Raw genomic sequence first — 14,732 nt, 5'->3', positions numbered from 1 at the left:
TGAAGGGAATAGAGTGAGAAAAGGAACTCACAATGCAAATTGGGGTTTGGGTTTTTTTCCACATATTCCTGTGTTCCTCGTTCACTGTTTTGTTGTGATTTAATATCTCTTAGCACAGACAGCCATGCTGAAAAAAAAACCAAGAATATATTTTACAGGCATACATGTACAAGTACATTTGTATATATGTTTTAAACATCTTTTACACACTATCTTCTCCCAATTTACTCATATCTAATTCTACTCTCTATTTAAGATCTATGCTCTATGAACAACACCCACCCCGACCAAGGATCTATAAAGTTTTAGCTCATTCAGGCCATCATGACATATTTAATAGTTTAAAGAATCACTGTGACTTTTTCCCAACGTAATCTCTATCTAATACGTCTCTACTGGTAAAAAGAATAGAAAAAATGTTTACTTGAAACCTATTGATGATACAATAATATAATATCTTCGGTGGCAGACACACAGCTGCACAATCGTGCACAGCTGTACACGTGCAGTTGTTGTATGTATATATTGTTGGTTTGTATTTAAGAATTTTAGGGCCCTTACAACTATATAGCATTACAGTCAGGAGGGACATAAACACAACAAAGAAGTTTAATTTAGTCTAGACTTTGTGTTTTTAGCCTCTGTTTTGTCTGGCATACAATTAAACTATTTTTATCTAAATGTATCAACATTTAAACATAATCTGTAGCAGTATAACAAAATACAACCCATTCTGATCGAAGTCTTCAAAACCTATATTTGTTGAAACAGATGTTCTCATAATGCATTGCACAGCAGACTTACTTTCATGGATAAACCGCACATTTTCCTCATGTGCAGGTGTGTAGAGTTCCCCAGTATTCGTTGGAGACCGTGGGCTAGATGTCCTTTTGTATGTATGCATTCTGGGTGCAGATGAGCTGAAAAAAATAAAAAGGCAGTGGAACTATTTTAGGTTTTTTGTTTGTATATATTAGTTAAACCATTCATGTTGAATGATACAGCTGCATGTGAAGATTCTTACTTAAACAGGTAAATGCATTTATTAGACATTTATATCATTTAAATAATGTACGGCAGAACTTTTATACATTTAAATCACAAATGGTAGCCTTTTTGTGTCAACAGGGAGTCTGACTGCGAATTAAACACATGGATCTGTGTAAAGTTTTTTTTATGTGGATATTTTGCATTATGCCCCAGTTACAAAGTATAAAGTATAATCTTTAAATAACTACAATGTTTAAAATACCAACGGCATTTCAGTACATTCATACTCCTTACTGTAAAATCTACATTTTAAATACTATATAGGTTCTGTTCATGGTGTTTATCTTACCAAGTTTACTAGATCACACTGTTTATTAATCAATGTCGATATACAGTATAACTCTGTGATGTTCTTTATATTGCAATATGTTTACAATGTATTTCACAGTACTGTGGTTACAGATAAACCCTACTTCTGCAGTTTTCCATCAAAAAATCATATATATTTTTTGAAAAATTACCTGGTCATTGTGCAATAAATTTGTCTCCTTTTTACAGTCTTGGCAGAGTCTTGCACAGCTCAATACCTGTAAACAGCAACAACATGTCAGCCAAATAGTATTAAAAATTTAAAATAACACATGTAGTGGTACATTTGTCACATGCTTGTACACAACTTTGCTGTATACTCAATACAAGAATTACAAATAAATCATGTTGTTGGTAGGAGCTTTTTTAATTAAATAAATTTAAAAAAAAAACAGAAGTTACACCTGATTTCAACAGTTTAATCTTTAATTATTATTTAAATCTGTTGTAGATCCTCTTTAGCCAATTATATTGTGCAGCTCTGGATGATAGAAGACAAGGCATCTTTTTCACCTTTATCTTAAAGACCAAATGCAACCTCTCTAATACTTAATTTACACTTTAAACTGAGTGTGTATATACATTTGTACGTTCAATTTAATGTATACATGTGAAATTTGAGACTTGCGTTTTTATAACAGCTAGATCAGTAATAATGATAAAATGAAAGTATGAAAAGGCAAAACATCACCATCACAAGCTATTACATTGGCGATTATGGCTGCAAAATAGGCCTTTCAAACTGCACACTAGTATTCTATATAGTATGCGAAAATCAGGTTCATCTAGGGCTGTGTACTATTTCTGTATACTTATCAGTACGCTAGTATGCGGTTTGAGATGAAGCTATCATCATAGCAAACAACTGATGGGCGCTAGCTGGCTACCAAGCATCTTCAGAAAACAGCACTTACAGCACACACACAATTCTACAAACCCTCTAATAATTAATGCCATCGTCAAATCAGGTAAATATAACAAACCTGCCCGCGATATGTGTTGCTTCGGTCCTATAAATGAGAAAAAGCCAGGCTAGCTGCAGCCGCAGTGTTTCCAACGCAATCCAAGCAGCTCCGGGTCAGCAAAACAAAAGCGCAAACATCCACGCATGCGCAGTACATTGCTCCGTCAGACAAGCGATACTGATTCAAAACTGTTTCGATTTATCGGAAGTGCAGAATCGTTCGGAAACGTCCGATCCAAAAGCAGGACATCGTTACATCACATGTTTCTAAACGTTGTCTTAAATGTATTTCAACGTTTACAAAAATCAATAGCTGCTGAACTGTGATAAAAATGCATAAACTAAAAAAATCTTAATTAGTAGTGATCACAGATGTATGTATGTATATGTATGTATGTATGTATGTATACAGATGTATATGCTTATTATTATACTATTTACAAATAATTCATATTTTAATACATTTAAATCAAGTGATTATTTGTAAACAGTAACATCTTCCTATTCGCAGTACAGTGATGCTTTTATACATCATCTTTAAACTGATATAATAACTGAAGCAGCAAAAATACTACAGATAAAACAACATACAGATTCAGAACCTTCCATTATATAACATTTATACAGAAAACACTGTAGTGTCTATAAGTCTAAAGAGAAAATAGGCTTGTTGGAACCACATTGAATCTGACTGTAGAGTTAACTGGGTACCAGTGGCTTATATATTAGTTTGAACCTTGGGAGAAATAAATTTTTTACATACTGACCAAACCATCATATAATAATGACCTGACTTTGAGGAATACTTAACTTTGATTGATCCATGAAGGCTTTCAGCAAATACTATTATAAATTGCAATTGTTGTAATAATTGATTACAGGATTAAATGAGACCTAGGTTATGTAAAGTTATATTATTGGACAAGTTAAAGTGCAGGATAAAAAATTTAATTCATCACAATGCTGTTGAAGACCAGGGCTGTGTGCAGGCCACTGGAGTACCTTTACACCAAACCTGTCCTTACTTTGGACCTTGCTTTGTACAAACAGGCACAGTTATGCTGCAATAAAAAGCATTCCTTAAACTGATGCCACAATGTTAGAGTCTGCCATTGAATTCTGCTATCGTGAAGGACACCTCTCTAAAATGTGTTGCATACATCGGTCTATTCTTAGCAGAAGTCACCAGAAGAGACTAAATTATAGATATGGAATGATAATGCACCAGGGTTTGGATAAAGGGACAGAATCAAGACTGTTTGTTTATACATTGCTGCCCTTAAGGTGGCGCTGTGGACCACCTTCTGAGTCTTTACTACCCCAAGCAATTAGGCGTTTTGGTGTTTACTGAGCATCTTAACTGTAAACACTAGCTACACTAAAGAACAGCAAATTACATGACTGTATAAGAATGAGGAGAGCATAGGTGCAGTCATTTATTAACTGTTTTTGCAGGTATACAATTAAAATCTGCACAAAAAAAAGATACTTATGTTTTTTTTAATCATTTTGTTAATTATTTTTTATAAAGCTTTTGCCATGGCCATCCAGTGATTTGACCTTACCCACATAGAAAACCTGTGAGATGAGCTGTAGAGCAGAGACCACAAACATGGGCCATGGGATCTAAACGATCTGAAGAGATTCTTTATAGAGAAATGGTATTGAATCCTTTGCCATGTGTTCTCCAGTCTCATTAAGCATTATGGGAAAATATTCTGAGCTGTTATCTTAGCAAAGGGAGGCTGCACAATAAATATTATGTTCATGATAAATACATTTAGAATGGACTGCTGCAAAGGGAGCATTTTGGTAATATGTTGGATAAAAAATTAAATAAAAAATGGAAAGTACGAATGAGAAAACCTTCTGGCAACCCACTTGACCCACTAAACAAAGTACTGATTTTACTGTTACAAAAGCATTTTATTTATGAAAACAGTAAAAAAATAAAAACATAAGACTTTACAAGAGGCATTTCACAACTCTGTAGACATAGTGCACTCACTTTGAACAGTACAGAAGCTGTAGTGTTTGCTCATATACAAATTCCATCATTATAACAATGTTTTCATGTTTTTCTCCAGCTGCCCAGCAGACAGGAAATACACTGTTGAATTATAAGCAGTTCAAATGCTGGTCTGCTGCCCACAAACGCTTCTAAATGTAATACAGATCTGTGGATTCCTAATGTCTTTTCATTCTCATGATCTATTGGTGGAACCTTGAGATTTTATAGCATGCAACCAGTATGCATCCAGTAACATACTGGCATTGACAAAGCTGGATTGGGCATCAGGGTGCAGTGTATATGGAGCTTAGAGTCAAAGGAGGTTTGCACTGTAAACATTTAAAGAAGGCTAGTATGTGTGCAGTTGCATGATGCTGAAGAGTAATTCAAAAGATCAAGACGTCCAAATATACCATAATACAATATATGTATATATAAGTAATCTATTTCTATAAGTCCCTACACAAAAGAACAAAAATAAAATCTTTACAAACACTTTTAATATCCACTTTAACGCCCTTAAACCAATCTCTGTCCTTCATACAATCACTTTCAGAAGCTACTTCGATGGCCCATCCATTTTGACAGATTCGAGTCCAGAAAACTTGTCTTACATATTCCTTCAAATTCTGCACTTGCCTTGTCCCTTAAACACAACCAACTTCAAAAAGTTTGACCAGCTCTTTGCAATCAGGGTCGATAAGATCTGCAGGCTTCTCTCCATTTGTGTTTTCAGCTTCTGCACTGGCACCAAGAGAAAGCAGATATCTGGAAAAAGAATAGTGCAACTCACTAAGCAGCATATCAGCAATAACAAGTCAGAATGTCTTAAAATGTGAAACTTTCTTCACTGCAACAGGGGAGCAGAGCAGGTGCATGTGCCACATGCAAGCCAGATTGAATTTCCCTATTCAGTTACAGTCTTTTTAAAGTCTGACATGTCCTCACCATGTCCCATGGGGTTCCTTTTCTTTTCTGGGTACCTTGGTTTTTTCTCACCTTGCAAAAACATACCAGTGAGCTATGCTTATTTGCCCCCTAGGTGTGAATAATTGAGCGTGTGGTGTCCTGTAACAGACAGGCAGCCTGTTCAGTATAGCCTCAGCAACCATTTCATCCTGCTAAGAATTGCAGTGGCTCAAGAGGCATCCCTGAAAGACTGGGTGCAAAGGTGCCAGCCAATCATACAACAAGGACAAGGTGCCAGATTGACAGAACCCATGGAAACCAGAGAACCCAGATAAAAAACCCAGGCAGCCATGACATGACCGGTCATGTCTATTGAACTATTTAGAGTCTAGAGTCCCTAGAGCTGTTTGGTACAGACCACCTGCTGCATTATTATTCTTCCCTTCATACAGTCAGTTATTCGTTTATTTGGTACAGCTCCTTTGCACCAAGACGAGAATTTGGTCAGGTAAAATGCCATGCAATTACTGGCTGTAGGTGTTAAACTGAGTTAACATGTGGTACCTGTAAGAGAAGGCATATTATTTACACTATTTTGGTTTACGTTTAACCTGTCACTTTCTCAGTTCCCTGTGGAGAGGGGTCCTGTCATTGATTTGACTACTTCTACCGGCATATACGTTTTCTGTCATACTGATCAGGAAACCAGTCAGAATAACTTTGCATTCAGTTGCACTTCACCCAAGACTCAATTGGAGTGCCCCATAAAATCTCCTTTATATGTTTCTCTGCTTATTTATTCAGATTTTTCTTTAGTCTTTTAATGTCACTTGTGTGCATGTGTACCTGATAAATTAACAACAGATAGTAAATTTTGTATTACTGATGTTTTGGACCTACTGTGCAATCTCAGGGTAGCCGTCACTGCAGGCCATGTGAAGTGGTGTCCAATCATCCTCATCTCTCTGGTGAACATCAGCTCCATATTTTACCAGGAGCTTCACACACTCCAGGTTTCCTGACAGAACAGCCTCATGCAGAGCTGCCATGCCTTTAAAAAAATAAAAGAAGAAATGGAATGAGAAATGACTAGGCCAAAACATTCTGTGCAAGCCGTTTTGTCGTCCACAAAGATAAAGCTTGCTTACCAGATGGGAAAATGGTGTTAAGTCTCACTTTCCTCGCTCTCATAAAGCGACCAATCAATTCCAACTCTCCATGCCGGATGTAATCCTGGAATATGACATCATTGGTGAAGTGAACTGCCTTGGCAGGTTTGACGGTTACAGTAGGAGTTTGTTGTGTAGGTTTGGCTTGGTTGCTGACTTGCCGTGTGGGTTTGCTGTACACGTATGCATAGGAGGAAGTGCTTCTGTATGCTGGAGTGTAGGCCGGCGGACTGAAGAGCGTTGGAGTGTAGTGTGTTGGGGTGAACTTTGTAGAGCTGTAGGAGCTTGGTAAATAGGAGCTCGTGGAGTACGACTTAGTGGTGTAACTGGAAGAAGTGTAGTTTGTTGGGGTATAAGAGCTCGAACGTGTGTACTGGGACACGGGATGCTTGTAGCTGTACTTCATCCCTGCCGTAGCCACGATTTAGCCTCCCCCTCTGCTTTGAGCTAGAGAGGAGGTGCAGGAGACAAATGAAGGAAAGGTCCTAAAGGTCCGAGTTTTCTTCTTTTGTTACCCTTTTCAGAGGATGTCCAATGCAACAACAAAAACTCACTTCAGTTACTCACTTCAGAGAATGTCCAACTCAACAACACAACACAGGGTTCCTAATAAGTCTTCTTAATTATATTATTCCACCTTGCATGAGTCCCAGTTTTTGATTTTGTCACTTGTGTCCCTTTTTTGGAAATCTCTTGCAATCACTTTCTAAGAAACCCTCAGACAGTGTCCCGTGCTATGACTTTCATTTGCTTTCTGACTGTCAGGGCAAAGTAACATCCCTTTATATCCTTTGGCCAGTTATTTTGGGGAAGGCACTCCTTGTATTGAGTGACTTCACCACCGTGGTGAGTGGCTGCACTACAGCCACTCCCAGAATGCTGTCACATGTCCCACAACCTTTTGACTCTACTCCCTGTGTAGGACTTCCAACAATTTGGCCAGTACGTGCTGAATGCCATGCTGGACCTGGGCCAATGTTGTCTTTCAGTGTCCATCAGGGTTCAGCTTTACCTTTTGATTTGACTGCAGCTATATGAGAAAATGAAATACATGATGGACAAGCATAATCTCAAAATATTAAGTAAACATAATGCTGATGCTCAGAAGATCATATGAGTAGCAGGTGAAGGAAATGAAAGTTTTACAGTGAACACATGCTTCAGAGCCTCTGGAGAAGCCATGTGATACTTTCGGCCCATTTGAAAGTGCCATTAATCATGCTGTTTTATGGCGGTCAACAGCAGTTAGGTAATGTCACATGTCTTGGAACTAGAACATTGCATTTGTTCTGGATGGGTGGATGAAGTTTGCACTATATTCACAGAGATAAAACAGAGAAGAAATTAAAAACTACTTTCATTCTCAGTGTGGGACAAGAACGTTTATTAATGTAGTAAGCTAAAATACAAAGCTATTTTCCCAAAAATTTTATCAATCTTTACAATTGTATTCAGTCTGTAAATAATTATTCAGTGTTATTAAAAGAATGGGTTATGTAACAAAGTCGAAACATGCCCCTGTTCCAGCTTTTTTGCAAAATGACCATATATTTACAAAAATAAACCCAATGACATTTATATAAAAACATATATTGTTATATTTCGTAAATAGTAAAGATCGGTCTAATGTAAATGTAGGTATTCAACAAGGTCAGTTAAGTCTCTACATCTTGCATATGTAAAGATATTACAACTTTCAAAGAAGGGTGTAAACAAACAAGCTGATTTTTCAATTAAACAAGCATACAACTCAGAGAGAGAGAGAGAGAGAGAGAGAGAGAGAGAGTCAGAGAGGTTTTATTGTCATTTCAGCTACATACAAGTACATATTGAAACGAAACAGCGTTCCTCTAGGATCACGGTGTAACACGGTACAAAAAGTGCGAGACAAAAACAGTGTAAATACAAAACAGTGTAGGTACAACAATAAATACAAAAAATCCTATAATAAATAACTACAAAAGATATTCCTAATTATCCCTAATCTAAACAAGTAATTAGAAGACAGGACTAAAGACAAGTGTTAGTACATGATGGTGAATAGATGGTACAATGGTTCATGAGGTAGTGACATGTTGTACATTAGCAGCGTAAAATTGGCAATGCAGATAAGGTGCCTAAAAAGTAAATAAGGTGCAAAAATACAAGTAAGGTGCAGAAATAAAAAAATAAAAAACTTGTGCAGTTCCAGGAGGTGTGCAAAAAATGCAAGATCTGTGAGTAGATACAAATTTGAGAGGAAATATTTTATAGGATGTAGCTAAATGGGGCAATAAATACAGATTGATTTGGGGTATTTTATTTGTTTATATTTATATTAAGTTTCCTCAAGGGTAAAAACCTATTTAACAAGTTTTCAAGCTAACAATCTGATTTAAAGAGCACACGCAATTAACTAGTACTTTAGAATTTGTTTTAGTATTTTAATATCTAGCTAAATATAGATATATAATTTTGTTATACCATTTTAACCTTTTGTACAATAACCTTTTGTATTTATTTCAATAAAACATGTTTGGATTACAGATTCTACAGCTTTACCTCCTACTCTACAATGATAATTATTTTACCTTTTGTTTTGTCAGACCTAATGATTAAAAATGTGTATAGTAGCTTAATAAAGCTACCTTAAGTGGTATTTTTAATGCTATGCTTGTGATCTTCAGTCCCATATAGACTGCATCTCTCTTGTAGGAGCAATAACACTTAAGAGACTGGCTGAGCTGGTTCAGTCTGGATTTGAACAGCCTTAAGGATCAGCATAAGCATTTCTGCGGAGATGCAGAGCCAAGAAAAATAGCATAGACATAATCCTCTGGCTATCCTTCCTGAGGGACACGTTAACAGACAGGCAGTGACCTGAACGGTAGACAAACTTTACATAAGAAATATCTTTGTGAAAAGCATTATAAAATATTTTTAGTCCAACCCATCATTAAACAAGACACATTAAATGATGGTTATATGGTTATATGTGGGACAAATTAAAAACTTCTGACTCGTGCTCACCTATTTAGCACTGTGGCTATCATATTTCAGACTTGCTTATATGGCAGTGTCCATAGAGGGTCATTAAGCTCCTCCTACCCAGTGCAGAACAGACGGCTGATTGGTTGGGATGAATATTTTGTCTGAGCAGCTTACATCACTCTCGAACATGAGCCAGGATGTTGTGACCTCTCTAATACTATGGTCACCGCCACAAATTAAGAAGGTTATACATAGGTTATACCCCGTCCACTTTTTCCATCTTGCAGTTTAAAGGGAATGCTTTGCTTGCTTAAAGAGGAAGGTAGGCCTAACCAAGAAAAGAAAGCATTTTTAAAAATAGAACATGGACCGTGCCTGCTGCATTAGGAATATTCAATGACAGGTGAGCTCGGAAGAAACCAACTGCAAACAAAGAAACAAACACCCAGTAAACTGGAATTTAATTACATTGATCAATTCTAACTAAAGCATCTAAAGTGTAAAATATTAAGCAAATAAATAATACAAACATTATCAACAATCTCTGTGTCAAGCTATATGCCACAGTCGGATTACTTTACTTGCAAGTACAGCACTTTGTTCTGGTTATTATATTTAAACTGGGCCAATCCAGTTAGATCTACAACAGCTGTTTGAGGATTGGCTAAGGAATGACCTCAAAGTCCTCAACATTTTTACACCCATAAAGAAAGACTTCTCAGTGATCCTACATCAGCCAGTATCTGGCAAAGGTTATATTATTATGTAAACCATCAATGGAACATGAACTGACATTGCAGTGCAAGGTTCGAAAAGTAACATTGATGGACTGTTGAACCACAAGAGAAGCAAGCCAGTACATTTGATGCCGACTATGGTTTCCTAGAATCGTTGGAGAAAATTGTCAGAAGGACACTACAAAGTTAATATGGTCTGGTTTAACTGGATTGGACACAGAACATAATTATCTTAAATCAGTATTACACCAGAACTATCACCACATATTGAGATTGATCCACAATAAAGCTGTGCAGGTCAGATCCAGTTACTGTCTTGTGTAGCAGCCAGAAGTGAAATGAAGTACACGTCTAATTTAGGATCCATAATCCAGGGCTGATGGAAGAGGCTAATCACTTTGCTGTACAGCGTGAAGATACTGTGATAGCATTAGGTCATTTTATTAAGGCAGCAGAGTCATGCTTTATTGCAGGGGTTCTCAGTCTTTGAATTATGACCCAATTTTTAAGGTTCTATCTTATATGCTGATGGGGTCACCTTTCTTCCTGCATGACAGCCACTGTCATGCAAGTCTGTGGCGAGGTAAAGCTCACTTGCCTGGATACAGTGTCCCTAATGATCTAATTATGAATAGACTTGTTATTTTTAGTGTTTTTGATTACATTTGACCATCCAGACAAATGACCTCTTTGCATAATGGAGCAGTTTGCGTTTGCTTTTCAACCTTGGCAAAAAGAGTATTGTTTGAATCTCAGCAGTGTTGTTGACCTACACAGACATCATTGGCTATGCCTGAAGAAGGTAGGGGTTGACGTCAAAGCCCTGCAATGGATAGGCACACTGTCCAGGGTATTCCTTCCTTGGACCCAGTGTTTTTGATAGAACTGGACAGGACACGACCCAGGATAAAGTGGTTAATAAAAAAATCAACAAAAGTATATATGTATAATATGTATGTCAACTTTAGATAATATAACAATTCACTACTCTCTTGTATGAATAAAAATTTTACTGTTTTTAAGACATTTTACAATGTCAGAATGAATTAAGCACGAAGAAATAAAGAATCTTCTACATACACAACCACCAAGCCTGAATGACCAGTCAATGAGTGCAGCACCACTTGCCATTATAGAGGATTTCCAAGAGCTAAATCAAGCCCAATGTTTAACCAAAGCCACTGCAACACACCTGCCCCTGACTGAATGGAACATTGTGTTGGCAGGCTGTGAAGGGAATATTTTCCACTTAGATTTTATTTCCTGGAATTAGGACTGTTTAGGAATATACTGTATATAAACATTTGGGCAACACTGTATCTACTGGAGTTCATTATATAAGTTAAATTACCAAGTTTTTACTTAATATATCTGAGATTTTTTGTTAACATTTAATGTATCTGTTGATTTAAACCATGTGTATTTGATATTAGTTCTACAGTAGTATTTTTGTCTTCCGAAAAGGATCTAACATCAAGTAAAGTTACAAATATTACAATATTTTTGCTATCTATCTGACATTTTTGGAGGGGCAAACATTTTTTTTTGCACTGGGGCCCATGAGCTCCTACTTATGCCACTGAAATACAGCATGAGCTGGTGCCAGCTATCTTGGTATGAAATATCAGGTAATCATAAGTGCTTGCCATAAGCTTGTGAAAATAATAATAATAATAATAATACATTTTATTTATATAGCGCTTTTCAAGATACTCAAAGACGCTTTACATAAGACAAATAATCAAAACAAATACGTACATACACCATACAAATCATAGTACAAAATCAAAATAGTACATCAACATCAAGAATAATTAAGATAAAAACAAAGAGAGCAGCATAAGACAGTTCATTAAAAATTAGCTAAATTATGAGAGAGAACAACAAATATAGAACAATTTCTTAAAATTAGACAGAAGCAGGACAGATTTACATGCAATCAGGAAACTGAAAACTTTACAAGTTTTAGGATCTAGGACTTCACATTTCTGTCGTGATCTAAGTATAAAAACTATTAAAAAGAATAGCAAAAATAAAAGCATTTATTTTGTGTTGTTACAAGTTAAATGCCACTCTGAATAGATGAGTTTTGAGAAGTGACTTGAATTTGGACAGGTCAGGACAATCTCGTAGGTGTTTGGGGAGAGCATTCCATAAAGATGGAGCAGCTATGGAAAAGGCCCTGTCACCCCAGGTCCGGTGCTTGGTCCTAGAGGGTATGGACAGTAGGTTAGCCTCAGAAGAGCGAAGGCTACGGGAGGGAATGTGCTGATGGAGCAGGTCGGTGAGGTAGGATGGGGCCTGATTATGGAGAGCTTTGTGAGTGAATAGAAGAATTTTGAATTGAATGCGTTGAGCAACGGGAAGCCAATGAAGTTTTTGTAGAACAGGTGTAATATGATCACGGGAGCGAGTATGAGTAAGGAGGCGAGCAGCTGAATTCTGGATATACTGAAGTTTTTTTAGGATTTTGTTAGATGTACCATAAAGGATGCTATTGCAATAATCAATTCTGGATGTAATAAAAGCATGAATCAAGGTTTCGGCGGCAGAAAAGGAGAGTGATGGACGTAGACGTGCTATGTTTTTTAGATGAAAGAAAGCAGTTTTGGTGATGTGATTTACATGGCGGTCAAAAGAGAGGTTGCTATCAAAAATTACACCAAGATTTCGGATGTTAGAAGACGGAGTGTCATTATCAATGGTAATTTGAAAATTTTTTGTGGTTTTTGCCAGGGTTGTAGGACCTACGATGATCATATCTGAAAAAAAAAAATAGCCTTTTTAAATGGGATTATGTGTATAAAAGCAAATTATGCAAAATATCAAGACTGTGTTTGGATAGGCCTAGTCGTCTGAATTGATAAGCACAGCACCCTAATGCCCACCCATAACACACAAGGTGTGTAACCCAAATTGGTGTTTCCTAACCTTTCCTGTAATAAAGATTCTGTAATAAAGATTACAACTCATAACCTGCTGTGCAACAAAGTTTACAAAGTCTGAAACTGTGTTTTACGACGTGTTAATTAAAAAACACACTTGCTGGTGGATTGCAGGGCTCCACTGTGCCCCATGTTCTTAGCTATAGTATGAGCAGTTCTGAGCCAGAACAAACTGATACTGAGCAGTTATGGGCACTGCCCGCTTACCAGCTGGCCAGACCTAAATAGGCAACTGCTGTTGTGTAGTATAGCAAGTGTCAGCATATCTGACTTTGTATGGATGGAAAAAAGGAGAGGCACTGTGGAATGAGTGTTTGGGAAAGGCTAGAATTACCAACTCTGGGCCAAAAGAGGAAAACAAAGTGGGTATGTTGCAGTGGGTATGTTTGTGGAATGAGCATGCGAGCACATAAATACAAACTCCAAATGTGTATGTTTGGGGTGGCACAAGACTCTGGCTTTAGTACTTTTATTATTTGAATATTCAACCACTTTTTGTGTCCAACAAAATAAATTTCAGTGCATACTTTTGACTTTATATTTTTAAATATTGCCAAGAGGGTTCTTAGGAGCACAAAGAAATGTATTGTTATGCATTGTGTCTCTACTGTATGTTGAATAAAATAAATCACATTCTAAATACATTTTTAATTCTATGGCTGCAAAAATGTTCTGGGTGTTTGAAATTGCACCTGGTTTCATTCTAAAAGATGTTGAGATTGATTGAAAAGATTTCACACAATAGATAGTAATCATGGTGAAAGTGAAGTTGCTTCTCAAAATGATCAGGGACAAAAATACTAAACAATTCAATGGGAGAACTTACAGGTACATAACAAAGACTTTAGACATGACTGTCAGTACAATTGGTTCCATAATCTGCACATGAAATGTTCACAGAACTGCAAATCCTTCCCAGACAGGTGCGGCATACAAACATTCAGTCAAAAGAATTGAAGGACATCCTGAACCTTTTGGATGCATATTTAGAATTTGCACAAAGGTATTTGGACAAATTAGAACAATTGTCAGATGAAACAAAACTGAAAAATAATTCAGCTCGTCACGTTTGAAGAAAGGCGGGTTGCACGTTTGATCCAGTGAAATAAAAAATGAGTGCATCACAAATGCGTGACCCAGGAACCGTCCCAATGGGAGTGCTTTAACAAAAAACAGTGAGTTATGTGCATAGTAAGTGAGGGAGAAAAAAAGAAGTGACCATATGGTGCTGACAGGATATCCTGCTGCTACCAACTTCCCTAACAAGACTAGGCTACACTTGCCTGCTGTGGCTGCAGGCACAGGTCCCATCGCCAGCTTACAGCATGACCGTCCTTCTGGGAATAAAACCGAGGTCCATGGTTGGTAGCGGGACTCCAGTGGCAAAACCTGGGCATGACCTCAAAAATGCTTCTTTGACTTAATGGAAAAATTCTCAAATACCAACATATTGTGAAAAGCATTTAAGAAGATTGGAGGCTGTTATAGTCACAAAGAGGGAGCAACCTAGTAATGCCCATGGTTTTAGAATAGGATGTCCAATAAGCTTATGGTCTGATGTACACAAATATTTGGTCATAATGTGTATGATTATTACTACTACCAGGCTAATAGTACTAGGATTAATAATAATAATACCCAGAAAAGGTCACTTCTAGGATTAAATAT

At 37.0% G+C, this 14,732-nt stretch overlaps 2 protein-coding genes across 2 annotated transcripts in view; both read right to left on the bottom strand.

The window, feature by feature from the left end:
- The window catches only part of mcrip1 (MAPK regulated corepressor interacting protein 1), a 3,251-nt gene extending 813 nt beyond the window's left edge, over positions 1 to 2,438 (bottom strand). Inside the window, exons 1-4 of the mRNA XM_063018687.1 lie at positions 2,343 to 2,438; positions 1,512 to 1,577; positions 805 to 920; positions 32 to 127 (exon numbers count right to left, since the gene is read on the bottom strand). Coding sequence (XP_062874757.1) covers positions 32 to 127; positions 805 to 920; positions 1,512 to 1,519 — 220 coding nt within the window. The 5' untranslated portion in view covers positions 1,520 to 1,577; positions 2,343 to 2,438. The remainder of the gene's footprint in view (positions 1 to 31; positions 128 to 804; positions 921 to 1,511; positions 1,578 to 2,342) is intronic.
- Positions 2,439 to 4,252: 1,814 nt separating this feature from the next.
- ppp1r27a (protein phosphatase 1, regulatory subunit 27a) lies at positions 4,253 to 7,148 on the bottom strand. Its single transcript, XM_063018686.1, has 3 exons — positions 6,392 to 7,148; positions 6,144 to 6,294; positions 4,253 to 5,102 (listed from the first exon to the last, which is right to left on the bottom strand). The coding sequence occupies exons 1-3, from the start codon at positions 6,816 to 6,818 to the stop codon at positions 4,982 to 4,984; spliced, it is 699 nt and encodes a 232-aa protein (XP_062874756.1). The 5' UTR covers positions 6,819 to 7,148; the 3' UTR covers positions 4,253 to 4,981.
- Between the last annotated feature and the right edge of the window lie 7,584 nt (positions 7,149 to 14,732).

This window comes from Trichomycterus rosablanca, chromosome 22 (assembly GCF_030014385.1).
Source record: "Trichomycterus rosablanca isolate fTriRos1 chromosome 22, fTriRos1.hap1, whole genome shotgun sequence".
NCBI classification, from domain to species: domain Eukaryota; kingdom Metazoa; phylum Chordata; class Actinopteri; order Siluriformes; family Trichomycteridae; genus Trichomycterus; species Trichomycterus rosablanca.
The sequence above is the reverse complement of the archived record's forward strand: the minus strand, read 5'-3'. Positions and strand labels throughout refer to the sequence as shown.